This window comes from Zeus faber, assembly GCF_960531495.2.
Source record: "Zeus faber genome assembly, chromosome: 2".
Taxonomy (NCBI): Eukaryota; Metazoa; Chordata; class Actinopteri; order Zeiformes; family Zeidae; genus Zeus; species Zeus faber.
The window spans coordinates 17,486,487-17,513,986 of NC_137189.1; the positions used below are offsets into that span (position 1 = coordinate 17,486,487).

General features: G+C 44.4%; 1 protein-coding gene across 2 annotated transcripts in view; it reads right to left on the reverse strand.

The window, feature by feature from the left end:
* The window catches only part of LOC307227558 (glutamate receptor ionotropic, kainate 2-like), a gene marked incomplete at both ends in the record, with an annotated part of 64,008 nt that overhangs the window by 21,643 nt on the left and 14,865 nt on the right, over positions 1–27,500 (reverse strand). Inside the window, 5 exons of one of the 2 annotated variants that reach the window (XM_079996920.1) lie at positions 12,611–12,784; positions 14,657–14,710; positions 16,123–16,304; positions 21,236–21,493; positions 23,044–23,211. In XM_079996920.1, coding sequence (XP_079853046.1) covers positions 12,611–12,784; positions 14,657–14,710; positions 16,123–16,304; positions 21,236–21,493; positions 23,044–23,211 — 836 coding nt within the window. Of the gene's footprint in view, positions 1–12,610; positions 12,785–14,656; positions 14,711–16,122; positions 16,305–21,229; positions 21,494–23,043; positions 23,212–27,500 lie in introns of both variants that reach the window. The other variant, XM_079996919.1, reaches the window with a different exon arrangement.

Genomic DNA, 27,500 nt, shown 5'->3' on the forward strand with positions numbered 1-27,500 from the left:
ATGTACTGTAGGTCAATGAATATTTGTCTAGCGTGGAAGAGGGAGGTTGATGGTCGCCGTGGAGACTAACGGTTCCTGATCTGAGAGGTGGCGAGGGCGACAGAACGGGTGTCACTGCACATGGCAGGTTGGCGAACAACGCCAGCAGAACAATGTGGAGCTCACACACTAAACTACAGCATATGTAAAAGTCATCGGAGCAGACGACGAGCATTCAGGTTGAGAGTTTCTTGCCGTAGGTCTTCCACTCCGACTCTTCTTCTCATATATATTCTCACTCTGCACGATTACCGGGTCAACCCTGAGTAGCACAAATCGCATTTTGTTTCACTGGATACACATTTTGAATACACTGGAGTTCATTCCATTTGCCAACCATGCAGGAAGAATACGGACAGAAAAAATGGATTGTTCCTCAAGAAGGCACTTTATCAAAAGCAAGCCTGCAAAAAGCAGCATGAATAGAACATTTATGGCCAACATTTCGAAAAAGGCTAACAGTAATAAATATCACCTATTGAAACACATAGATAGACGAATAGATAGATGCATGCTATGATACTACGAACGATTCTGTCCGTAGGTAGTTAGGCAGGTTGGTAGCAAGACAGATCTCTGCAGACCACTTCTTCACCAACAATGGAAGCATCATATAGAAGGAGCACATGTATGACGCAAGTACATTAAACGTCTGTTTCTTTAAAAAAAAGTTAGAGCAAAAATAAAGCATCAAATATGAATTTTCTTCACAAAATAATCACACGGAATTGAATGAACATTTCCCCTCGCCTGAAAGAGAGATTAAGAAGGAATTCCCAGACGGGAAAGGAGTATGTGCTTCATTGTGTGTATGATGTGTGTCATTCCAGTGATAGGTCTCATTTTGCACGGTTTAAAGCCCCGTTCATCTTGAAATACTGACAAACTCTTGACGAGATAAAAAAGCAAACGCTCCGACAACAGAAACAAATAGAATCGCTTGACACTGTTTGCATTGTAGGGGCCAACGTGGTGTAATATGACACAGGCTTCTATTTCAACCATATATCAACACATCACAACACTTTACAAACTAATCTAAACAAACAAATGCGGTTCTATCGAATGCTTCCATCTGTAGATCTGACACTCAATGGCTGTTTCAATAGTCGAGGGATTTATGTCAGAGGCTGCAATAAAGAAAGATATGACGTAGTTTTACTCTGTTTATTATAGATGCATGTCGTATTCATCACCACGTAAAGACCTACCCGCCGCTTACAAACAACAGATGTTTACTTGGGAGCGTGCATTTATTAGAAGTTTTTCCTCTGTGCACTTTGGATGCATGCCACATTCACATGTTGCCAACAAAAAAAAACATTTTACACAAATACTTCAATCTCCCATTAGCCGCAGTGTTTGAATGATTTATGTCGCTGCCTCAGCATCACCCCGCTCCTCACGTAAAAGCCGTGTCTGGATGGCGGCGATATATCAAACATTTTCTGGCTCAGATGATTCAAACGATTCGCATAGAGCAGATCGTTTTATTTTTCTTTGCGCTTTTTCAAGCTCTTTTAACTGGAGCAGAGCAATTCCTAAAAAATCCCTTTGTGATGAAAACCAAAAAAAAAAAAAAAAAAAGAAGCAGCAGACATCAAGTGGGAGCGGGGAAGGATCAAGGAGGAAGAAGGAACAAACAAGGGTGAAATGATGATGGTTCACAGCTCTGGCAGATTGCGTTCAATTTAGAAACAATCCAGGAGCGATCTCGACATTTCTCACGGAGCCAAGCGCCGGTCCGTGCAGGGCTTGTGCTTAACGTGCTTTAAGTGAAACCCATCCCGGGCCCCTGGGACATGCAGACCTTTTAAAATAAATAAATAACTAAAATAAAACAATTTAATATAAAACGGCCAGAACACCTTTGTTGCCTGACACGACTTCCCCCGTAACTTTCGCTACTTTCCCGTAACTATCTTCCCTGAAATAAAATAAATAAATTAAACATTTCTTTGGCATTGTATGACACCATCTAGTCAAATCTGAAAAATAAAGAGTGTAAACTACGGTGCCGGGGCGGTTTTAGGCATGGGCACAGGGGGGGTTCCGACTGCCCCCCATCAAACAGACCTCGCTTCATCACAAAATTGAAAAACATCATTGACCATATATGGGCATGGACAGGAGATTCCTTTAGATCGGCACCCGTGTTTGCACTTTCCTTTTCGCACCTTTTTGGTCGAAACTGCTGGTTTTACTCATGATTTATTCCACCAGTTCTGGTGCCATCTTTGGTATAATATATTCATTTTCACTATTATTGTATTATTATTATTATTATTCTGTCTCACACACACACACACACACACACACACACACACACACACACACACACACGGTAGGGTTTCGGACGAACAGCAGCAGCAAACTGTCCAAAATTTCAAACTGATTATCGACAAAGGGGCAGGCAGCCCCCCCAGGAGCCCCCCCCCCAACCTCCCACCCCCAACCCTCCTGCCTTTTTGTCTTTAAAGAAATTCCTCTCTTTTAAAGAACGCCTGGGGCTCCACCTCCATGTCCGAGCAAAAAATAAAAAATAAATCTAAAAACTCAACAGACACACGTCCAGGTCGAGGGGAAAGACAAGAAGAGGAAGAGAAAATAAAAGAAAAAGACAGATAAACACAGTTGTAAGGGAGTGTGTGTGTGTGCGTGTGTAGGGGGGAGGAAAAGTTGAATTACTCCCCCACCTGATCGTTGAGACGAGCTTCCGAGGTGAAAAGGGGGGAGGAATTCCTCATTGCTTGCCCACCCCTCGCTCGACCATTACGCTCACTCCCCCCCCCCCCCAAAAAAAAAAAACACCAAAAAAAACGAACTCCCTCCTCCCCCACTGTCCGTTCCATCTCACCACTCTCTCTTCCTGTCACTCGGCCGTGTTTTCCTCCTCTCCTCCTCCTATCCCACACACTCACACCCACACACTCACACAAACAAACAAACACATCTACATTAAATGAATGCAACAATTGTATGCAGAAAGAACATTCACAGAGCAAAATATCTGACCTCTGTAGGTCACCCCAGGCCTCATTTTTCCTGCCCACGTGTGCTTTCCTCATTTAGAAAAGGTGAACCTCACACTGTGCCTGCGTGTGTGTGTGTGCGTGTGTGTGTGTGTGCGTGTGTGCGTGTGTGTGTGTGTGCGTGTGTGTCTTCGTGCATGATTCATGGGTTGCGTGCATTCGCAAAAACCTGCGGCTCTGTTTATTTACTTTTATTTTTATTTTTTCAAGTGCACTCGCTAAATCCACCTGAGTCGTAATTCCGTTAATCCTTTAATAATGTGGCACTGGTGCAAAGAAAATGACAAGCCATCCCTCCCTCCCTCTACATCCCCCTAAATCCCCGTCCAAAACACACACACACACTTGAAGGGAAGTGTTTATACATATCATATACATCTGATTTGGCTCAATGAGATAACGGCTGACCCGCTCTTCACCCGGACTCACTGGGCTCCAGCTCCGGGTGGCCACAGAGCATACACATGCAAACACACACACACACGCACGCACACACACACACACACACACACACACACACACACACACACACACACACACACACACACACACACACACACACACACACAGACACACACACACAACAGATGCTAATACTGTATATCAATATCTACTATCAGCACCACAGAGAGAAACAGAGGAGAGTAGAGGAGAGTTTACTCAGTGTGATCCTGCAACTCCGAAAGTCTGATAAAAGAGCACACTCCGATTGGCTGCATCCGATCGTTTTTGGCGGGAAAAGCTCCCAGGGTGACAGGGGCTCTATGGAGAGCCAGCCATCTCTCTCTCTCTCTCTCTCTCTCTCTCTCTCTCTCTCTTTCTCTATCTCTCCTCTCGCTCTGTCTTTCTCTCTCCTCCCTCTCCCTTCCCTCCCATCCACCCCCCTCTCTCTTTCCCTCTTTCTTTTTTATTATTTTTTAAATTTAATTTCTTTCAGAAATGAGTTGTCGCCGAGAGAGAGAGAGAGAGAGAGAGGGAGGGGGGTGGACCAGCTTCTTTCCAACGTGGAGTCCCATAGGTATAGAGACGGCGGCTCGGCGGTGTTGCATTCAGGTAAGGACGCGGCCCCGGTTTGGCGCAGCGGATTTAAGTGCAGGTATTTAAGGTAGAGAAAGAAACACGCTGAGGCATTCTTTGTTCGGAACAAAGGAGATGGTCCTGTGGGAAGCAAGAGGATCGAGAGAGAGAAAGCGAGAGACAGAGAAGAAAGAGAGAGAGGGAGAGACAAGAAAGGACGAGACCCTAAACTAATGTGTATCTGCCCTCTGAAAGAGGGGCATTATTATGCGTCAGTTTTTACACTTGGGAACAGAGCTTACGCTGTCTCTTTCTCCACTGTCCTCCAATTTAAACCAAAGGCCTCAAAAGCGGACAAAGATTTTTGGCTCCTATGTACTCGCGAAATAGTGCACAAACAACAAACTGTTTCTGAGTTGGCATCACTGACTACCTACAGGGTCACACCTTTCCCTGGCTTGGACCAGGATAGTGACAGGTTCATGCATTTTTCAGGAGGCGTGGTTTCAAAACATGGGCTAATGAGGCCACGGGTCGGGAAGAAGGTCTTATAGGGGAGAAACGTGAAACACAACCCCTGAACATGATGTTGGTAGCACGTGCGTGACAGATCTACATATTCACAATAGAGAAGGAGTGGATTTTAGAGTCCCCGTATCCCTCCAGACCCTTTGAGCCGCCCGCCGTGACTTGCGACTGTGCGGCAGCCGTCCACCTCCAGTGGACATCCCTAATTAATGTGCGAGCTGCCCTGCCCCAGTGTCTAATTAAGTGGGTATTTAACATGCTGGCCTTCCCCCCAAATCTAATCAGCCTCCAACCAGGATTAGCCAGAGAGGCTAGCAGGTGTCTGTGCTTCACAGGGCCTTATCCCTTTGTGCATGCATGCTATAAGAAGGAAGCACATTTTTAAGTTGACGATAGCGATTCCGCCATAACAAGCCAGCACACGGTGATGTTCACAGGGTCGGTTTCGTAAATCGCCGTCCGACATCTTCCTTACACGCAGGGCCACGGGCAGTCCATTGTCGGGGAAGACGAGAGGTAAATGTCGGATGGGTAATTGAATTTCAGCATCATCTAGATTGATAGAAGGCTATAGATAGTCTGTGTGTGAGAGAGTGAGGGTAAGAGAGAGAGAGAGAGAGAGAGAGAGAGAAAGAGAGAGAGAGAGAGAGAGAGAGAGAGCACTAAGGTCCAGGTTTAAATCACACTGTAAACAAGCGAAGCCGGGGTAATTAGATCTGTCTCTAGACGTCTCTAGACGGTGGGCAGAGTTAGTTTGTTTGTTCGCACATGGTCCTCTGTCCGTGCAATGCTCTGTGTTTGGGATTTCTTGTGCGTTTGTCAACTGCATCTGCTGGTATTCGCGTGTGTTTGTGTGAATTTATGTGCGTGTTTGTGGGTGAGAATTCCAGGCTCTTGGGGGAGCGGCAGTGGTCCCCAGAGGCTCCTGAGGCCAGAGCAATATCCAGGCTCAGAGCCGTGACCGTGACACGGAGCGTCCTCGCTCGGCAGCCTGCAGGGCCTGATCACTTCACAGTGATCTGATGGAGGTTGGAGCCTCTGATTGCACAGGCTTTTATAGACCTATATAATATCTGCAGCAGGCATGCTGTGGCATCGGCGTTGAGGAATGTCTGCCTGGTGTGTGTGTGTGTGTGTGTGTGTGTGTCTATGTGTGTGTGTGTGTGTCTATGTGTGTGTGTGCACGTGCGTTCGTGTGTGTGTGTGTGTGTGTGTACGGGTGTGTGTGTGTGAGTTGTAGCTGTGTGGCTTGTCCTGGAGTTTTGTTCGGGATTCTCTTTGAAACAGTGTTTTGTCTTTTTAGCTTATTTGCATTGTGGGGTTTGTCTTTGGCTCTGTGTGGAGCCCCCCCCCCTCCCTCTCTCTCTTTCACCAATCTTTTACTTGAGTTTATTAGCACATAAAGGACCAATAAAAAAACAAAACTAAATTCGACATTAAGAGGAAAATTAGAATGGTCTGGAAGAAGCGCAAACATCCCCAGAAGGCTTCCAGCAAACTAAACAGACTCGAAAAGAAAATAAAAATAATAATCAAAAGGACAATAAAATCAGTTTTTCCTCTGAGTGTGTTAAACTCTTCTTCTTCTTCTTCTTCTTCTTCTTCTTCTTCTTTTTCTTCTCCTTCTCCTCCTCCTCCTCCTCCTCTGCCTGGGATGGATTGTACCCTTCTCTGAACCAGGAATGGTTGGCTGCTAACAACGCTGACACCGTTCCAGGCCCAGCTGGTGGCGCCCGGCATGCAAGGGCCGCCAGTGTCTGCTCTCCACGGTTGTTGTCCTTAAACGGCCCCCCTCCGCCGAGCGGGATTAGAGGGCGGGGGCGACAGGGAGATCACAGAGCTGCAAATGGACGCGACGAATGTGAGGCTCATCCTGTCGTCGCCCCCCCCCCCCCTCCTATTGGAAGTGAAAATGTTCCCACAATGCCAAGTCAGATCTTTTAAGAAAAGAAAATGACATCCATCCATCCATTCATCCATTCATCCATTCATCCATTCATCCATTCATCCATTTATCCATTCTCCCATTCATCCATCCCTTCATTTATGACGGTTGAAGTGCCACCTTATCAGAACAGAAGATGTGTCAAAATTCCAAGAACCTCTCAGGTTTATGGCAATTGTAAAGAAAGTGACATCCATCAACCCATCCAACCATGAACCCATCCATCCATCCATGCATCCATCGTTCCATCCATCCATCCATGCATCCATCGTTCCATCTATCCATCCATGCATCCATCGTTCCATCTATCCATCCACGCATCCATCGTTCCATCCATCCATCCACGCATCCATCGTTCCATCCAATCATCCATGCATCCATCGTTCCATCTATCCATCCATGCATCCATCGTTCCATCTATCCATCCATGCATCCATTGTTCCATCCATCCATCCATGCATCCATCGTTCCATCCATCCATCCATGCATCCATCGTTCCATCCATCCATCCATCCATGCATCCATCGTTCCATCCATCCATCCATGCATCCATCGTTCCATCCAATCATCCATGCATCCATCGTTCCATCCATCCATCCATGCATCCATCGTTCCATCCATCCATCCATCCATGCATCCATCGTTCCATCCATGCATCCATCGTTCCATCCATGCATCCATCGTTCCATCCATCCATCCATGCATCCATCGTTCCATCCATCCATCCATGCATCCATCGTTCCATCCATTATTTCCAATTTTCCCTGTAATATCGCTGCTGTTTCTGCCTTTTTTCTTTCCTCCTTTTGCATCTCATTTATGGTGAAAAATGGTGGACGTGGTCGTATGTTGCCTTGAAATGCTTCAAATTATTCTCAAACCGTATTCATGAAACTCTGATCATTACTAGGCTGTTATATTAACAATCATCAAACCTCAATTCAAGACATGCTAGTCTTGGCCTGCCATGACTCACTTGCTGTGCGTGAAAGAAAATCCAAATCAATTCAATCCTGAAAAGCTGAATCTAGCTTCCGTTCACCTGTTTTCCACTTTTAACCTCAACGTGGGCGCCCGTCGTGGTGAAATTGTATTTCCTTTTTTCTTTCTACATTATGTGGCTGCGGAACGCCCACGTCGGCATAGCAACATCGTAGCGAAGCACACGCACCATGAACGTGCGCGTAGCGGCATTTTCCCTTCAATGTTTTTTTTTTCTCTTTGATGGAAATTCAAGGCAGAAAGGCGCTTCCACAGGACAATCCTGCCCCATATAGGCCGAATCAGAGTCAAGTTTCCCCCTTGTTGAGGAACCACGGAGCCTGGAGGAGTGATTGCAATGTCTTCCCCGGGGCCAGACACTGTAACTACCGCTACAACCGCAAACAGCCGCCACGCCTACGCGCATGAACTCAACACAATACGTGATGTAAATAATGCGAAACGTTTGGTCGAGACGTCGAAAACACCCGGAACTGAAGAGTAGCTGCCACCTCGCAGGTCCCACCAGCCTCCCTGCTCTCTGAGTGGGCGGCAAAGAGCTCATATACAGTATATTTACACAATTAGACTCGCAAGTCCTCCCTACATGTAAAAAACATAATTTTATGAACGCAACTAAATTAAGGGACTGTCCCGTTCCAAAAAAACCCCTACTTTATTCTATTCTATTCTACTTTATTCTTATTCTACCGTTGCTCACTGAGCTAGGTTATAGGTGTCCACTCGAGGGTATCTGGACAGTCTCCCTTGTTGCGAGGAAAAGAGAACTTACTTTCCTCCTCCGTCAATTCAACTCGACGAACTGGGGGATTCAAACACGTGAGCGTCCAGGAACAGAGTCCTTTCAAGCTGCCTAGTGATGCATAGTGGTATCTAGAGAATAGGTTGGTGCTACCTGCTATATATATTCTTTGATCGTGCGTCCTGGCCGTGTTATTTGTCCTCTGAAATGCGATCTGAAATGTGAAGAACAGCTTTTCAGATCACATTGCTCAAACCGCAATCGGGGAAAGAAACGAAAATTGTCCGACGGCCGTTATTGAGCGATATCAGGCTTTGAGTTCTGCACGCGTCTGATGTCATACGAGGACAAGCGAGTGTTCGGTGGTGGTAATTACAGAGCTCCGGCGAAATGTTGTGGATGAGAAAAAGACTTGGCCTAAAGTCTCGACGAGAGAGATGCTATTGGGAAAATGTAGTTTTCAATTATGTCTAAGTACACAGCGAGCCGAGCGGATGGGATTTAACGCAATTCAAATTACAACAGAGCATTACGGCCGTTATCTAATTAGCTGCAGGCAACATTGCAACACACCATAGTACAGGAGTATGGGTAACTGGATTTCAAATTATTTTTTCAGTATTGTTATTTCTCTTTTATTAACAATGCAAAAAATATTTTTTGCCTCATCTTACCTTTCCTGTCTTTTTCTCACCGCGATGCCATAAATTCTATCTAATCTAATGCAATTTTAAATGCATCCTCCCATTTTTTTGCTTGTAAACATGCAAACAAACACAAACACACGCGCGCGCGCACACACACACACACACACACACACACACCATGCCCATTTTCAAAACTTTCAATCTAAAAATACATTTATACACACACACACACACATAAACACACTTATACACACACTGTCCACTTCAGGAAGCTTCAGGAATTCAGGGAATTTTTGAACAAAACAAGGTTTTTGGTCAGTATTGTTTTTTTTGTTTCTTACCTTTTACAGAGCTTTTCCTCCTCTTCACCTCTAGTAATGACTTTAGTTTAAATTATCTTAATTTCCATTGTCTGATTCCTCAATATATATTCTCTTCAAGATTCAAGATTCAAGATTCAAGATTTTTATTTGTCACATACATATACATACTTCCATACATATATGCAGTGAAATGTAATGCAACGCACCCGGTGATAGCACACAAGAAGTCCTAGGAAAAAGTACAAAAATAAAATAAAATAAAAAGTAGAAATTTCCTTTCTAATAGACCGACTAACTGACTCCTAAAACGTAATACAGTAAGTGGAATACTTATAGAATAAGATAAAAAATATATAGAATAAAATACAATAAAAAATAAATTGAAATAAAATGGAATAGGTTGAAGGAATATGGCTATGTATATACAGATACAGATCTCTTTTTGTTGCCTTTGTTCTATGATTTATTGCGTCATTCTTATTTATTTTTACATTTAGTCATTTAGCAGACGCTTTTATCCAAAGTGACTTACAATTATTCAAACACTGACGGACGCAGCCATCAGGAACAATTAAGGGTTAAGTGTCTTGCTCAAGGACACTACAGCATGCTAGCAGGAGGAGGCTGGGATCGAACCAGCGTCCTTTAGATTACTAGACCACCAGCTCTACCTCCTGGGCTACCATCCCCCATTATTTTTTTAATAATACCAAATAATAATATTGCGTTAATTCCAGAGAATGTATGATAACGCAGTCTAAATACAATTCTGAAGTGGCTTGAATAGCTGCTCTAATTATCACTCCCCTCTGAGAGACCTTTGACAGGACGTGTTAAGGGGCCCGTGATATAGTGCACGGTGTGTGTTAAAGCGTGTGTGTTTACACCCGGGGGCCGAGCGTGGCCATCTCATTATACACTTTTTCCCAGAGACCTCACCTGCAGTGCCCGGTGTCACGCCCATTATACACCGCACCATGTTAATTCCAGCCCGGAACCAGTCGAATAAAACGCTGCATGTCCACGTACCACACACACACACACACACACACACACACACACACACACACACACACACACACACACACACACACACACACACACACACACACACACACACACACACACCTCATCATTATCCCTGTTCCTCATCCTCATCTTTATCCCCTTTGACCAACTACCCCCACAGTCCCCCTCACACCCCTTTATTCTCCACCCTCCACCTTCCTCCCTCCATCCTTCTTGGTCAATCAATCCCTGTCTCCTCCTCCGTGACACCACAAGGTGACATGGAGGAGGAGACGGCGTTGCCCTGGCAACCATCGCCGCGCAACTGTTGCCATGGCCGACCAGGGCGCAAACCAGGCCTGGGGGCTCGGCATGGGTAAAGAAAATGGAAGAGAATAGGGACAAGGTGTGAGTGTGTGTATGTGTATGTGTATGTGTATGTGTGTGTGTGTGTGTGTGAGAGAGAGAGAGAGGTGTTGGAAGAATACTCGCTGTGATAGATCACCCCACTTTCCATGGTGCACACACTGGCGCTAATCTGACAGAGGAAGGAAATTATCGAGGGACTGTCGGTAATTAATTGTAAATAAACCATATCAGAGATAATATAGTAGATCTATATATATATATATATATATATATATATATATATATATATATATATATATATATATATATATATATATATATTACTACTGGGTCTTATAAATAGTCGCTAATGAAGTACTTTATCAAGTTTGCATGAAGCCTTTGGACATTTTATTATTTATTATTCAGCAGCGGTTCGGGTCCAGTGAGATATGTCAATACAGAGCGCTGTGTATGACAGAGTGATTCATGCCGCGCTAATTCATCAATCTAACATCACCCACACATATCCACTTATTTCCGCCAGAGAAAGAGGGATGGAGGAATAAAAAAAAACAATCCACTGACATTTAACCTCCTTTGTGCATTCCATTAATCTGGCGGGCTTGCATCAATAAGTGATTTGTTTTTTTTATTATTTGGTGCATAATTTAAGCCTCTGGGATTAACAATGCGTACAATGCTGTGTTTCCTTTCCTTATAATTGAAAGGCAACGGGTGTTCCATCATCAACGCACCCTGTAACAAATATATACGGCTCTGTTTAGGTAAATATCCAGGCGATTATTTGAGCCGCATCCGTGTCTGGTTTTGTTTTATTCATCCGCTTGCGTCGAGGTGGGGGATTTACGCTGCTGATTGACGTGTGAATAGCGACGACCCACTGGGTTTCCAGCGAGAAGACATGTCTAATTCAAAGGCTTATCTTTCAAGTCTTTGATGTGAAGACACTTCTCTCATTACGCCGCCTCTCAGACTGTTGACACTCGCTAAGACTTCCAATCGGCCAGAAGAAAGATGCAGAAATATGAAAGAAAGAGAGTGAGAGAAAGGCGAAAAAGGAAAACAAGAATGAAGAGGTAAAACAAAGGCTTTTTGTTGGACTGGGGCAGCGTATTTTCCTTCTTTTATTTTCCAGGCGGGAGGTGGAGTTAATTGGCTGTTTGGAGAGAAACGGATCGGCAGAAAGACCTTGAATGACCATGGCGAGCTTTGGCCGCTGTTTTTCACTTCCAAATCACCTCGTTGCACGCGTTGCTGGACAGCATCCTAAAAAACAAACTAAGGCCATAATTTCCATCCAATTTGCTCTCCCCCTGTTCTGCGTGCACTGCTGACAGATTGTCATATTTTGGCCGTTCTCCCGGAGGAGCGCGGGGGGAGGCGGCAGGGCAGATAAACGGCTATTACCATTCACGCTGGCTCATTACCGGGCTTTTAGGCCCAGAAGCAACAAACCCAAAAGCCACGCTCAGAGGGTTGTCCCGCCAATCCTGTGTGTACAACCCTAACGCACCCACCCTCCGACCAGCAGCCATGTGACCAGGGACCCTCTGGACAAAGCCCCGGCAGAGTCTTATTGTGATTGGCAATTCTCGCGTTCATTCAGGCTATTCTCCAATGCATTTCATTGTATTGATTTATTCACTCTACTATTATCTTGCTTCGCAAAGGTGATCCCATACACATAAACACACACACACACACACACACACACACACACACACACACACACACACACACACACACACACACACATACTGTACACTCATAGTGAAAGCGAAAGTGGCTGTGGTACGAAAGCCGCAGAGGGTGGTGTCAAATAATGTATGGCCTCCAATTGATTTGGTCATTGAGACATGTTGGGAGATAAAGTGCTGCTATAAATGTGCTTTTTTTTGCAAGCACAGCATAACGGAGTTATAGCTATACGGCACGGTAAGCAATTCAAAACTCACTGTCATGAATCCATCCAGCAGGCCGGAGTCCGGTTTGGGCGGGGCCTGCAGGCGCTCCATGGACCACTTCTCGATGATGGAGGACACCTGGGAGTTCTCCGTATTAAGGATCCGGAAGCCGGTCATGTTGACGCCACTGTAGCGGTATGGATCCATATCCAGAGCGAAAAGGTCCTGGAGTCACAAGGACGCAATCGGTAGGGATTTAATAATAGTCATCAAACATGTTATAATCAAAAAGAGCGTGAAAGCGTACTCTGCTGTGACAAGGAACAATGTCTCCTCATAACAAGTATCATACTCTACGGTCATCTTTCCTCCAATGGAAAACTTGACCAAACCCATCCAGAATTTTAGCTCCTGCCAATACTTCTGGCTTCCCTCGCTGTCTTGAGATGTTTTTGAAAACACCTTGCCTGACCTTAAGTCCACTTTGTACTTGGAATTGGGAGAACATGGGAGGTGGCAGTGACAGGGAGGTGCTGCTTGTAGAGGGTAAAACACTGGATTTATTTCTGCCTTTATCTTTAATCTCATGTTGTGCTTTGCCATTTGAAGAGACAGAATTTGACGGGGGCCTTTGTTGACGGCTCATCCATGAGGGTTGTTCGGTGTTTGACGTCGGAGATAATTAATCGTCCATCATTGGCTTGACGCTTGCTTTCTACGCACCTGCGCCGGCAACTAATAAATGACGTTAGAAACGAGGTTTAGCGCGAGAAGGACAAGCAGAAAGGTACGTTGGCAGGTATGTGCAGGAGGATTCATTTTATCTCGTGCTGAGGCAAAGACCTTGATTAAGCAAAGGCTTTCAAGGTGACAGGGGAGGCGGTTGGTGGACTGCCATCTATCATCTGGAAGCGAAAGGACACGGAAACTGTCCCCGCGTACCACTGCTCTGGCAGCAGACCAGCCAGATGTCTCCGAAATACAACTGGACAGTTGACAAAGGAGCAGCGGGTGATGGACACAAGAAGGGGCTGCCACGGTCAATGTTTGCCGCCGCAGCGCGAGGGCTACGTGGCATGCCACCAGCATACCGAGATGCTGGCCCCCGCTCAGCGGTCTCGGAGCAGCCAAAAGCCGCCGTCCGTCCGTCCATCCCAATGTTAAGGCAGACGCGAGTCCAAACTGACAGGGAACAGCACGCCACGAGAAAAAACACGCCTGTAATCACCATTCCCCTTCACCCTCTCAATGACAGACCCGCTGTCACACACGCGCGGAAGCCATATTTCCGTAAGAGATGCCGAAGAAGAGCGTCCGCGTGACTCCTTTTGTTTTGTTTTTTCTTCCCCGGGTCAGATTTCCCTGAACTTTGCTGCAACCCGTCTTCACTTTGTGTCCCACAGAACAGCGCGTGCTGCTTGTTTGGCGGGGGCCGTAATGGACCAAATGGGCGATGTCTCATCTGCTCTGGGCTATTATCTCTCACTCTCAGCCTCCCCTTTCCCTCTCGGCTCGGTGGGAAAGACGTGGCTCTTTTCATCCAGCGAGAAATCTTTGTAGTGACGAGATCAAAGACCGTTGGAGGGACTTCAATCGTGGCTGGAGCCTAAGTAAAATATATCAAAACTGCTTTTGTTTCCTGTGATCAATAATAAAGCTTTGCAGACAACAAATTAGTGGGGAGATGACGATGATGATGGCGAGGCATTGGGGGAAAAAAGGAAGCGCAAGACAAACCCGAGACAAACTTTGGCATCAGATAACTGGTGGAAAAAAACTTGCCAACATCAAACACAGCTTTTCGCCAATGTTGTCAAAAGTCGAAAGGTTCCAGGCCGGTTTTCAGATAGCCCCTCACTTCATGAAAGCAATACGACTCTTTCGCTGCATCCAGGCTGGCCGTTTGTCGTATTTGCAGGGAGGAGCTTTATGTTTACCCTGCAAACGCTTTATTATTAGAGGACACCATTAATTAGATCATCAAATAAACAACAAACACGACATCACCTGACCGGATTATGTTGTGAAATCAATACAATCCCATACTACTGCTGCATTATCAAATTATATGGCAAAGAAGAACGCCGGGATACTTACTAGGGTTGTAAAAATATAATGGTAGTATTCTGTCATCATTCCCATGGCCAGAGCCTAGAGAAGGAGAGAGAGAGAGAGAGAGAGAGAGAGAGAGAGAAAGAGAGTGAGAGAGAGAGAGAGAGAGAGAGAGAGAGAGAGAGAGAGAGAGAGGAGAAACAAAACCATGTAAAATGGGGTAAATCAACACTGAAATGCATTCCATTTTAGTGACTGGAAATGAAAATCCTCCCTTTAATCATGTTACTCTCCCATCCAGTCTCATTGCTATCTACACTATACGACATAAGGGCCTATATTACACATACAGCACAAAATACCTTTTAAACATTGAAAAGTGTTTGGTGTTTGCTTTTTCCGTACACTTGCTTTGCACTGCTTTCGCTCATTCCAGGGCTTCTTATGGATTTGGATAGAATCACAAAGAAGACAAAAATGACAGAGCCATCGATGAAGCTATGTATGAACATTCAGACGCCGCACATGTGAACTAACTTGAAATTCAATTTCGCTCACTTCATTTATGAGAACACTCCCAGTGTTCTCATAAATAATGTGCCTCAGTTAAATTAATTTAACATGCCTGCAAGCGGAATTAGACTTTATAATTAAAAAAGCCTTTATTGTCCAAGGAGCGCATCCATTACGGCTGGCCCGCAATAGAAATGTAATATTCATCATAGAGATAAAAGATGCATACTTCAAGAAATTAGGTAACACAATGGGATGGACTTTTGGTCCTTTGGGAGCATTGCAGAGGGAGTAATAAAGAGAATGGAATGATCTGATATTTTGTAGTACAAACTATGTATTAAAGGATAGGCTCGACGTTTTTGAAAGCAGGCTTATTAAAATGTTGGTTCCCATCCTTTATTAACTCTTCATAAAGCAAATTAGCACTTTTCAAAATACTTAACTAATACTTCATTATTGCAAAACCTACCACTCCTGCAGGTTCTCACTGCGCTTAAATGCAGTCCAACAGGGACTCTGAAGCTGTATCATATTTCATTTAAAACCAATTTTTACAGTAAATCCAGTGCGCAACGTCGTTTACAGTAGGTTGCCAGGAAGAACTGCCATGCCTTCCTGTTTCTAGTCCCTTACATGAGATCAGATGTAGTGCAAATGATGAAATAAAACCCTGAAAGCGTAACATATAATAAATGACTACAATGTTACATTGTTTTAAGGCTTGAATGTTGAACTTGCCCCATTATTAGACCACATCAGGCACAGTGTGAAGCTGCAGCAGAGTGGTACGTTTCTCAATAGTATGCATTTGCGAGTTTGTGCTATGAACAGTGGTAAAAACAGCAATCCTATCCTTAAAGTCTGTGATTATGTCAGGCAAAGTGTTGCCACAGAGGCTTCATATGACTCACACAAAACACAATGCGTGGCCCGTGCCATTTGCACAGAAACTCCAGCAACGAAACTCTAAATGAAGACCCCAAGTGGACTCGCACCTGTTTGAGTATCCAGGCGGCCATCTCGTGTCCGCAGTCAAAGATCACATGGAACTCTTTAGCCTTCTTCATCTCTTTCAGAAGTGGCTTGGCGTCCTTGGTCTCCGCCAGCAGCTGACGGATCTTCAAACGAATGTTGTATCGCGACGGGGCCTTGATCAGCTCCTGCAGTCGAATGAGACCTGCGGACAAAATGCAATGAACTTTCAAAACTGAGGCAAAATATCGGGGAGCTTGTGCAATTCTCCGAAAAGAACGTGAAATCAAAGGTTAGCTCTTGTGAATAAAGAGCTCGTATGCAAAGATTTGGTAATCCGTATCTGATTGATCCTCTTATTACTCAACTGGCAAGACGCAAATTCCGCCAGGGACCTCATTTGAATTGACACTGGGTAAAAGTGTTGCATTTCTTTTTCTACCTGTAGCATGTGACACTATCAGTATTTCCCAAACTTTATTCTACAACGGCACACTTCTTAATATGAAATAATCCCACTGCACACCAGTATCCTGTTCAATACTAAACACGCATAACTACGTTAAAGTCCAGGGCATGAAGGCAAGGGCATTTGGCACAATGAATATTGAATGTGACTGCTTTACACATTCACAGTAAAGCCAAATCAATAACTGTCGCAGAATTGAGTGATTCCTGTGAGAATTTCTTCCCCAGCTCAGAGAATCCTACTCTTCTGACTCTCGTTCATCGTTCACAGGAAGTCCTCCCTCACTCACCATTTGTTACACCAATTGAATCAAACGAGCAAAGAGTCGGAAAATCCAATGCATCTTATTACTGAGTCACCCGTCAGAAACAAATCTAAAAAAAGAGACAAATCTTTCGTCGCTGCAAATAGTTCCCAACTTTAGTGTGAAACGTTTTGGTATTCTGGCTGGAAATGATGCTTTAGATGAATTAGTACAGCCTTGCAATTTTGATCTTGCGACACATGCGCCCATTTGAAACTGGAATTGCAAACCTTTTCACGGTAAAGTGCTGTTGTAGATGTTGCTTCACTGCAGGTTTTTACAGCAGTAGCAACCCCCACAGTATATTGAGCCACAATCTACACCTTTAATTTCTCCTACACCGTGCTCTGACGTCGGACGCTCTCTGCGAGCTGCTGTGATGAGATTACAATGACTTTCTCCCCCGCCACCGAGAGCGGGAACTTCAGAGTCCCAGGATGAAAGAAAGAGGCCGGGGATTGATGGGAGAAATGATTACTTGTCATGGGTATAAAAATGGATGGAGAGAGAGCGGGTGGGTGCAAGGAGAATGGATGAGGGATGAGGGGAGATTGGGCGCCCCCCCCCACTGTTCAACCACTTTAAGACGGCTCACCCAATTTTCATTTTTTTTTCTTTTGTTCTTTCTTTTCGACGGAAGTGCTGTGTGAGCACTTTAATGGTCTTGTAAATTCGAGAGGGGGTCCAGGCTCCGGCTGAGGGGGCATCTCGGATCGGATCGCTGGGAGACGATGGGAGCATTGGGGGTTGATTGTTTTGCCTCGAAAAACCTCGAAACACCCAGAAACCCCAACCCCCACCCCCATCACCCATTTCTCCGTGCTGCTTCTTTCAGTTTTCCCTTCTTGCTTCTCGCTGAAGACTAAAAGTGAAACAGAAAACAAAAGAGAGGGGGAGATCGGCGTTTGGGAAACACTGTCACCGTGGACGTTTTTCGGGCGGGGGCTAATGCCTTCAGACTCTCCTCTGGATCCACTGACGGCTTGTGTGCAAATATTTTATCCTCTCTGATAGTCTTCCCTGCCAGCCGTCAGATGGGCTCCAATCAGCTGCGTGGGGGCCCCCGAGCGTGAAACTGTGTGATTACAGCAACGGGGAGGGGAGTGTATGTGTGTGTGTGTGTGTGTGTGTGTGCATGCTTGTGCGTGTGTGTGTGTGTGTGTGTGTGTGTGTGTGTGTGTGTAGTGTGTGCATGCTTCTCCCAACCACAACTGTCACATTCTCAGGGTGTCAGGTGTCCCCTCCCCTGTCTGGAGGAGCAAGGTGAGGTGAGGTCTAAGAGGACTTCTACAGGCATCTCATCTGAGAGGGGACAAGGGGAATCAGAGCGTTAAGGTGTTGAATTTGTTGGGGGGTGGCGTGAGGGGATGATTCAGCCCGCTCGCCGTGATCTCATCCAAGGTCAACTAACGTACAGTCACCGGACCATCCATTAAAATGTTAAAGTGTGCTGGCGGGGGACAGTTGCTGTCATCTGAGGCAAAGGCGTCCCCTTTAGGGGTGGGCTCTCTGAAAAACTCTTGTAAAACTACTATGCTCAAGAACTCAAGAGGGGTTTGGATCACCAGCCAGAGTGTCAGATGAATTTAGTTTACTGACAGTATGAACCGCATTGAGATGTACCATGTCCTTTTCGAAGGGGGTCCAGCAAAAGTCACAATCCAAGACATGGCAACACAACAAATATGGAGTCTCATTTGTTTCTATTTGTTTCTATGGAATTTCATTTGTTTCTATTGAGTCTTATTTGTTTTTACGGAGTGTCATTTCTTTCAATAGTTTGCATTTCATTTGGTATTGTATGGTATGACTGGAAGCCACTGTTGCCAAGTATGGTAAATTCGCATTATTGGATTAAAATTAAATAAATAGATTACATATATAAAAAAATGACGTTATTAACATTAACGTTGGGGGTTGCCACATCCACTAACAATAAATTGATTACAATATAATAATGTAATACTATATATATATTTATATATATTAATATAAATATATTACTAATCCTATTTATATTAAGGAATTATGTGTGTTTTATGAAATTCGTTCCATTCGTTCTGCATTACATGTACAAAAAGTTCAAGCAAATTAGAGAATCATTACAGCAGTCATAGATGAGAGATCACAGATAAAATATATGCACGCCCCGCCCCCAACGCTATTTCAGCCTCATTCCCTTACAGTACTGTAAGGTGTCAAACCAACACAATGCCAACTTGGACATGAAGAGGGTGGATGAGATTTTGAATATCAACTTTGCGCTTTCAAAAATAGAAGAAAAAAAATGACAAAACCCATCACGGCGCTCTGGCTAAAGTATCCCACCTTTGTTGTTTTGTCAAAATGCAAAACCACAAGCCACTTAACAAAGTCACGGCCGCGAGAACCAGCCGCGGCCATGACAGCGACCCTCAGAGGGCGAGCGTCTGCGTCGGGTTATTAATGGCTGGTGTCAGCGCCGGCGCACCATAATTCTGCGTGGCATTCGTCGGAGGAGAGATGCAGGGTAAGTGTGTGGAATGTGAATTGTCCTTTCTTTTTTTTTTCTTTTTTTTTCCACACTGTTGCTCACTCTCATGGAAGACTGGCGTGAGCGGTGCCTGAAGGGACACGGCAGAAAGGTAAGCTATCGATTCCTGAGCCGACTTGACACATTACAAAGTGCAGACTGGAATCTGAAGAAAACAAAGTGTTCTGTGTTTCCCAGCCAGACGCTCACATACTTTTCTCTAAATTGGAAGGTGTGAAATACCAAAAAAAAAAACTTTGCTACAATACATATTGAGCCATGAAGCTTCCAATGGGTAGCATCTCGATTTTGCTACTCTCTAATGACTCTAAATCCAAGAGATATTTCCAGATAGGTTAAAAATGAGCAAACATACTTTTCCAAGATCACATGGCGTCATCACTTAAAGCAGTGTTTGGTTTGTGAACCGCTGGCAATAGATTTGATACAATTGTATTTATTAAAGTCCACAGCTTTTTTGTTATACAAAAACATCACCAATCCCCCTTTTCGGAGAACTATCTTACCATGATTTGGTCTTTAAACAACTAATCACTACTCCAAGAGGGTGAGGATCACCACGGGTGAGACAAATAAACAGAACCAAACAACATGTACATTGTAAAACGTAAACACAGAAACAACTGATGACAACATGTATTGACAAAACACAGTTCATTTAGTGCAGGAAAACTGGAACAGCAATTGGGCACGTGGCCTCTTCCTGTCATAGTTATGGCAGCAAATGAGGGAGAAAAGGAGAGGGATGTAACCAGGAGGGTGTTCGGGGGTGTGTTCGAAACAGGTGCTTGTGGTGTGTGTTCTTGTAATCAATCCGCCTGTGTGTGTGTGTGTGTGTGTGTGTGTGTGTGTGTGTGTGTGTGTGTGTGTGTGTGTGTGTGTGTGTGTGTGTGTGTGTGTGTGTGTGTGTGTCTGTGTGTATTTGTGTGTGTCCACCGGTTGAGTACACAGTACTTGTCCCAATTAGTTCTGCTGTATGAGGTCCGAATTAATGGTGCCACAAAGCAGCGGCCTCAAGAGATTTTAGTCTTTTCAAATTATATTTCTATCCACAGGGGAAAAAAAATGACATAGCCTATAAGCCACCTGAATGCAATTCATGCGTCATTTATCAATATATATGTACAATGCATAAATACTGTCCTCAACATGCGTAAAACGAACTTGTGATTTATCAAACGATGTCTGAGACGTGGTTGATTCACCTATTCAAACTTTAATTTGTAATTGTAAGGGATAATGTGCAGCCATTCATTATCTCAAAATAACTGCCTCGATGTATAAAAGAATACATTGATCAATATTTTAATATTGATTTGAAATTATTTCATAATTAGTATGGATAGTGTAAAAACTTCTGCTCAGATAAATAGTACACAAACATGTTTATTGTTGGTGAAAAGTGAATTTGGACACATCCACATTCATCTCGTCAAATCTTACATTTTAGCTATCGATTTGCTTTTGCATGTAGACTGTGTGAAACGTGGGATGTAATAACCGGGCGGAGAAGTGGTTGCCCGTGACAGTGGTTATTATTTACAGACAGCAGTCATTATTATAACTGATTATTATATTACATAACTATTATATATATTTATATTATTATAACTAATAAATAACTGACTGCTGATTGATGCTACTGACCAATGAGAATTGAGCATTCCACAGAGCTGTGGAATAATAGTGTTTAATGCAGAAATGGCTGTGAATAAATGTGGTGTCTGAGTGGTTTCCCAGGAAAAAATATTTTACAACACTCACTTAAAACACCATCACCATCGTCATTATACTTATTAAGATAAAGGACGACGTCCACTGTACCTGTACCTGTGCTGTCGTCATAGACCACGGTGACAGTCCTCCAGCGGAAGAAGTGCACCAGGTCCAGGATGGCCCTGCTGAGGGACGAGAAGTCGGGGTACAGGCTGACGTAGTAGGAGTCACGGTTGTCGGACACCTGGTGCTTCCACCTGGTCTGGATGTGTGGCACGCCCAGGGCGTTGCAGATGGACTGCACCGCATTGGCCGACGAGCTGTGCGACGGGCCAAAGATGGCCGCCACGCCCAGGGACAGCTGGTCGCACGCTGGCGGAGGAAGAAACGGAGAGAGAAGTTTGAGTCAAGATCAAATTCTATAAAATGAAATTTAGATTTTGGCAATATGCGATACAACAAAAAATTGACTGAAAATTCAAAATAGGATGGAAATAGATAAAAAGGGATTTTGTTGATAAGCAATACACCTAAAAATCAACTGAGGTATGGAAACATTGGTAATATAGTATATAGTATAGAGTATATTGTAAACCTAGTAAGATGAAAAAAAATTACAAGAAACAATACAAATAATCTTAAAGATAAACAATAACAAGTAAAAAAAAATGGCAATGTAGAGTAAACCTAAAAAATAACAATTAACAAAAAAAACTAAAAAATAAACGAGAAAATCAAGTGTGCATTGCAGTGTACCAAAAACATGAAACCAGCCATTTATTCATCTGGTAACAGCTGTCCAAAACCCAAAACAACGGACTCATTGCAGTGATCATAACCCTGACGTATCAATCACAAAAACCCATGCACCCTCAGTTGTTTCTTTGGTTCCAGTTCAATGAGCATTTGGCCCACCCTTATAAGTAGATTAACTGATGTCTTTAATATTTTCTTCACTGTTTAAATATCGTGCTTTTTAATACTTCAATTTCAACCCTAAACATAAAAAAAATAACCTTTCTAAATTCTTAGAGGGGGACTGTGTCGTCTGACAGAACTGGTTTTGCTGTTGCTTTTCTTCTAAGCACTAGGTGATGACTCAGGCACTGATTGTACTGTGGCCATTACATTCAGTACCGGACGCAGTGCAACCTGAGTGACATTCATGACACCTGATTCCCAAAGGGTAGCCCATTGCTGCACTGCACCAAAAACCCGGTAACACCGCTAACATCCAGCATTTGTCACCAGTGTAAAAGGAAAAACTCGGGTCTCAGTTCTGGAACAAATGACCCGGCAATAGACTCAGGTTTTAATCGGCTCCACCTCCCATCGGCTCTGATGTGAACAGGACACCCGGGTCGACCTACAAATTTTGGCCCCTTTACCAGCATGATGCGACGTGCCTTGAAATTTCAGACGCTGGCGCGTAGATAACCAGGAATATCCGTGTATCATTCCATAATTTCATATCCCATTTAGAATGCAAAAAAAAAATACATCTGAAGTTATTGACTATTTTCTGCATGGGGGACCGTGAAATGTTTTGAGTGTTGGGATCGCACAATGGGGACCACAGCGAAGAACCCCCACGCTCCCCGCCGGTCCCTGCTCTCCACCGCCGAATGCCTGCTGCTTTTCAAGTTTTACAGATTTATGGCGTTGTTTTTTTAAGTTGCTGTCTCATCTACTGTTCTATTCCCAATCATACTGGAAGCATGATATGCACCTTTTGCGACTTGCTTGTGACTTTGAATGTGGCACACCGGAAAAAAAGGGCATTTCTCCTGGCAGTGGGAAAGGTGTCAATCACCTTTTTAGGCTAATTTTGGTGTGAAAACGGTATAACACATTTGTGTCCAAACCCAAAGCATGAAGGGACCGTAACCCTTGGGTTTTCGCTCCCCTGGTTGCCGACTCACCTTTCCTTGACGCCTCAAAGCTGTCGAAGATGTTTATTCTCTGGATGTCATAGGTGAGCGTGGTGTTGGGGAGCAGCGTGCGGTTCCTGTTGATGGTGTTCAAGGCAAATTTGAAGGCGAGCTCCTCCGCTCCGGAGGGACCACTTTCCGTGGATTCGAATATTCCTCCTGCGGTCCAAGAAAAAGAGAAAAACATCACTCCAGGAGCCATTCTGTGTATTTGGCGTAGAAACACAGCAGGCGGGCTAACACGGGTAGAATCAAACAGGAGACTCAGTTTTACTTTCTCCGGGAATATTATCGCGACCTTTGGGTATTTGTTATACAGCGCAACTCGCTCCTCCACATGAATTAAATACGCGGATCTGCATTCCGCGGCAGCCGTCTCTGTAATTACAGGCAGTTAGCCAGCTTGCGAGGTGGGTTCAGGGGTCGTCACCTTCCTTTAATACCCTCCGTCGACCCTGACAGAAAGGTCCGCTCTGTCATTTCGTCTCATTGATCCGACTAATGTTCAAACGGGAGGAGAACGAAGGGAGTGACGGAGCGAAGGCGGCTGCAAGGGAGCAGCGAAATGATGATCAAAAGGGGAGAGCGAGAGAGAAAAAGGTAAGAGATAGCAAGGAAATAAGAGAACAAAAGAACTGTGTTGGACAGAGAGAGAGAGCGAGAGAGAGAGAGAGGGAGGAGGACCATCTCATTCTCAACTTAATAATGAAGGTGCGATTAGGTCATCAACACCAGCTCTCTTTTTGTCACACTATAACGGTCACACCGACCAACCGTTATTTATCACACTGTAAACATTAGCAACAGTATTTTATGTCACATTTGTGATGTCTCAATTCTTACAAATTGGATGTGCTACCGCCTAGAGAGACCTTATTCAATTCCAGTCATGAATGAATAAAGAATTGCGCCACATGTGGAGTTTACATGTGGAGTTGAAAGGTGGCATTTTTTTTAAAGCTAGCATTAGCGTGAGCGTTTGGGATGAGTAGTAAAACAAAAGATATATTCTTTAATCGCATCTAAAGTACAATATTGGCATTATGATTAAGATTTGAAAGACTATAAATCATTTTTGTTTTGCTGCTTTTCCGAAATTCTAATGCTCCATCAAAGAAAATGCACCACACTTCAGTCGTCAGACGGTGAACCAAACAATGACTCATCATAACTTACTGGAGCTGAGGTTTGACACACAGCTACCAACCATCTCATTCCAGTGTAACAACAAATCTTCCGTGGGAGTAAACACAATCTGGACTCAAGGGCGTCGCCCTGGTTTGAGAAGTGGGCTGCGGGGGGGAGGGTTGCCATGCGCGACGCGGCAGGGATCGCACGGTGCGTTTTTTCTTTCTTTCAATTAGTAATCTGAGAATCATCAATACATGATCTAAAATAAAAACACACAGAGCGGCCAGTCACACTCACGGTATGGCATTGTTTTGCCATTATAATTAGCACAAGTGCTTTCAATGCATATTATTATATATTATTTGAAATGATATAGTAATGTTTACAATGATATGTTCAGGGGGAAAACTCTCTGTTTTCCCCAGGGAGGAAGGGTCCGGACCCGCCTGCCCCACCTGAAATTTCCACCCCTGTCTGTACTCGTCAATTATTTACAATTCTCTACTGCAAAAAAAAAAGTGTGTTGCAGATGTTCGACAGCATCTGATTCAATTGAAAAATGGAAGGAAGAGTGGGAGAGAAGAGTCCCTTTGAACCATTGAGGCAGCGATTAAATAGCGTTCAGCATTTAATGGACGTAATGGTCGTAAACACTGGGGAACAGTGAAGAAGTGGGGAAGTTGCGTGGCCACTTTCAAACGGAACATAACTACAGTATACGAGAAATTCCCTCACCTCTGAGGGTGGACTTAATCCACAGAAAGCTTCGGAGAATTAAAACATAAAAGGGAATGAATGAGCAGTGGAAAAAACGGAAAGAAGAAAACCGAGATGAAAGAACGCCGAGCGAAGTCTGGAGAACTGCCCCAGAGATGCGTGATGAGTTCGGGACGACGCGGCTCCCGTCCTCTGGGAGGGCCGCGTCCACCGCGGCCCCAAGCGGACAAAAAAAATAAAATTCGATGCGGCGTGAAAGACCTGTTTATCGAATTCAATCACAAAGAGCAAGGGAAAGCAGGCGTAGAGAAGGTAAAATTAGAAAAGATGCATCGGCACCTCAAAAGGTCGCCATTTCAAAGAAAGTTTGGAGGGCATGCAGCGAGAGGGAGTGGACAGCGGAAAGAGAGAGGGAGCGAGAGAGAGCGAGAGAGAGAGCGAGAATACAGAAGGGCAGTGTTGGGATCAGCAGGTGGAGACGTGAAGCCCGTGAGACGTTCGTTAAAGCAACTGTTTCATGGTCCTCGTCTTTCTTTCTCTTTCTCAAGTATTTGAAAGTTACAGTCAGTGTTGGATTATTCCTAAATGGGAAAATGGTCAATATGAAAGCAGGTCAATGAGATGAAGAAGAAGGAAAAGAAGTAGGAGAAGGGGAAGATTGACTTTATTGATGCCTATAGGGAAATTTGTCCCTAAACCCATTCAGACGAAGAGCCAACACCCACCTTGTCTACCCAAAATACAACAGTACCCATACTACCCATAACACAATGACTCCCCGACTACTCTTGCTACCCTTAAAATAGTGATTTTGGATATAGGACGGCCACCCCCTACAGCTCAAAGCTCAAACCATTTGAATCAAAAATTCAAACATTTCTTTCCCTGACCAGGTTTTCAGCTTTTTCCGCACATTACAAAAGGGAATGTCAGGATAAACAGTAGCAAGAGAGCAGTCCGAATGTTTCTTATGCAACATCAGTCAAAAGAAGCACTATTTCCATGGGTGCCTCCACCCACGGCTCCACTGTTCTACCCCACCCATCCCCCGCGGGACCTCTCGCTGAGCGCCAGCGCTAGCGATCGTAGCATGTTGCATGCTCCTGACATTTTCAGTATACGCCCAGGTCAATTTATCTTCGACAGTGCAGAAACTTTAAGTATCACCATAAAAAGATGATGGAACTCATGTCAGTTTGACCTACAAGATAATTATCACACCGTTGCCCTCGGGGAAGGCTACTGTGCTCAGATGCTTTGCTCAACGAGTCTTGAGATGAGTGGGTGGGAATGAATTAACCTGTGATCATCAGAATTCTTCGGCGGGCCACGCGGCTTAGATGTGCGGGATCAAAGGGAATTACGCGCTGGCGTGAAAAGCACGGGCACGCAAGAGAGGCTGGGATTCATATTTAAGAGTTTCTATACGAGACTCGTACTAGACTATTCAAAACATTCAGATATTGAATGACAAAGGGCTATTTATTTATTTTATTTAAGATATTTCCATGCAAAGCCTGACCTCTTTTTGGCTAGGTAAAGATTTCTGCCCAATCTGGCCGTATAACGTTTGGGGGATTTACTCACTGACTGTACTCTGCCCTGCAGCTTAAGCCTGGTTTAAACGTCCTCGAAGGCGTATCCGTAGCCTTCAATTATTGGTTGACATTTGCCATTTCCAAAACCATCTATTTCTTTTTGTAGTGGCTGTCATGTGTAGCTATATTCATTGATGAAACCCACTTTGTAAATTTAATTGTAAACGGGAACAAACATTTTAATAGTGTGGCGAAAGGTTTGACTCTCTTTTAAAATTTGGTTCTTGACAAGTCACTCCGTAAAAGAGTCGTCGGATTTTTTTCCGACTCTGTGTCCATTCGATTTAGTTTGCGTAACGCAAGTTAAGCGAGGGAGGACTTCCTGTGAACGACGAACGAGAGTGAGAAGAGTCGGTTCAGCTCAGCTGGACATGGAATTCATTCTCACATTTAATTTTATCCCAGGCGGAAGAATGCCAAGTGTGGGTCTCACAAATCTTTCACAGCAGACTCATTCTCTCAAAAGGATTTGTGAACGAAACAAACAAACGACTCTGTTGATTTGAACAACTTTGTTCCCCACAAACGAATCGCTCGCAAGGCGCCTTTAACCCTTTAACCTTGTTTACATTTAAGCACAGATATGCAAATCACTTTGAAAGAGAAAGAAATCTGCGGTACCACGCGTAGCTGCAGCGTGAGGGGGAATCCCGCTGAATCTTGAAGCGCAGTGTTTGCACGCCCCGCGTGGAGCGGGCAGCAGGAGCTCTCTCCTGACAACTACAAACCAGGCCAGAGCCATCATCCATGTGATGTGGATTCAGGTTTTTGTCCCCCCCCCGCCCCCCCTTTTGTGAGGCAGCCATCGATTCCTCCGTTGCTCCGTAGGTCCAACCGACGGCTCAGAGAGTTACGGCCGAGACAATCAGTGGTGTGTGTGTGTGTGTGTGTGTGTGTGTGTGTGTGTGTGTGTGCGTGAAACAGAGTCCCCCATCGTCAGGCCTGGCGTGCATTGTGGAGCAAATGGAAGCGCCGAGTGAGACACGGTGCCGGATGATCACA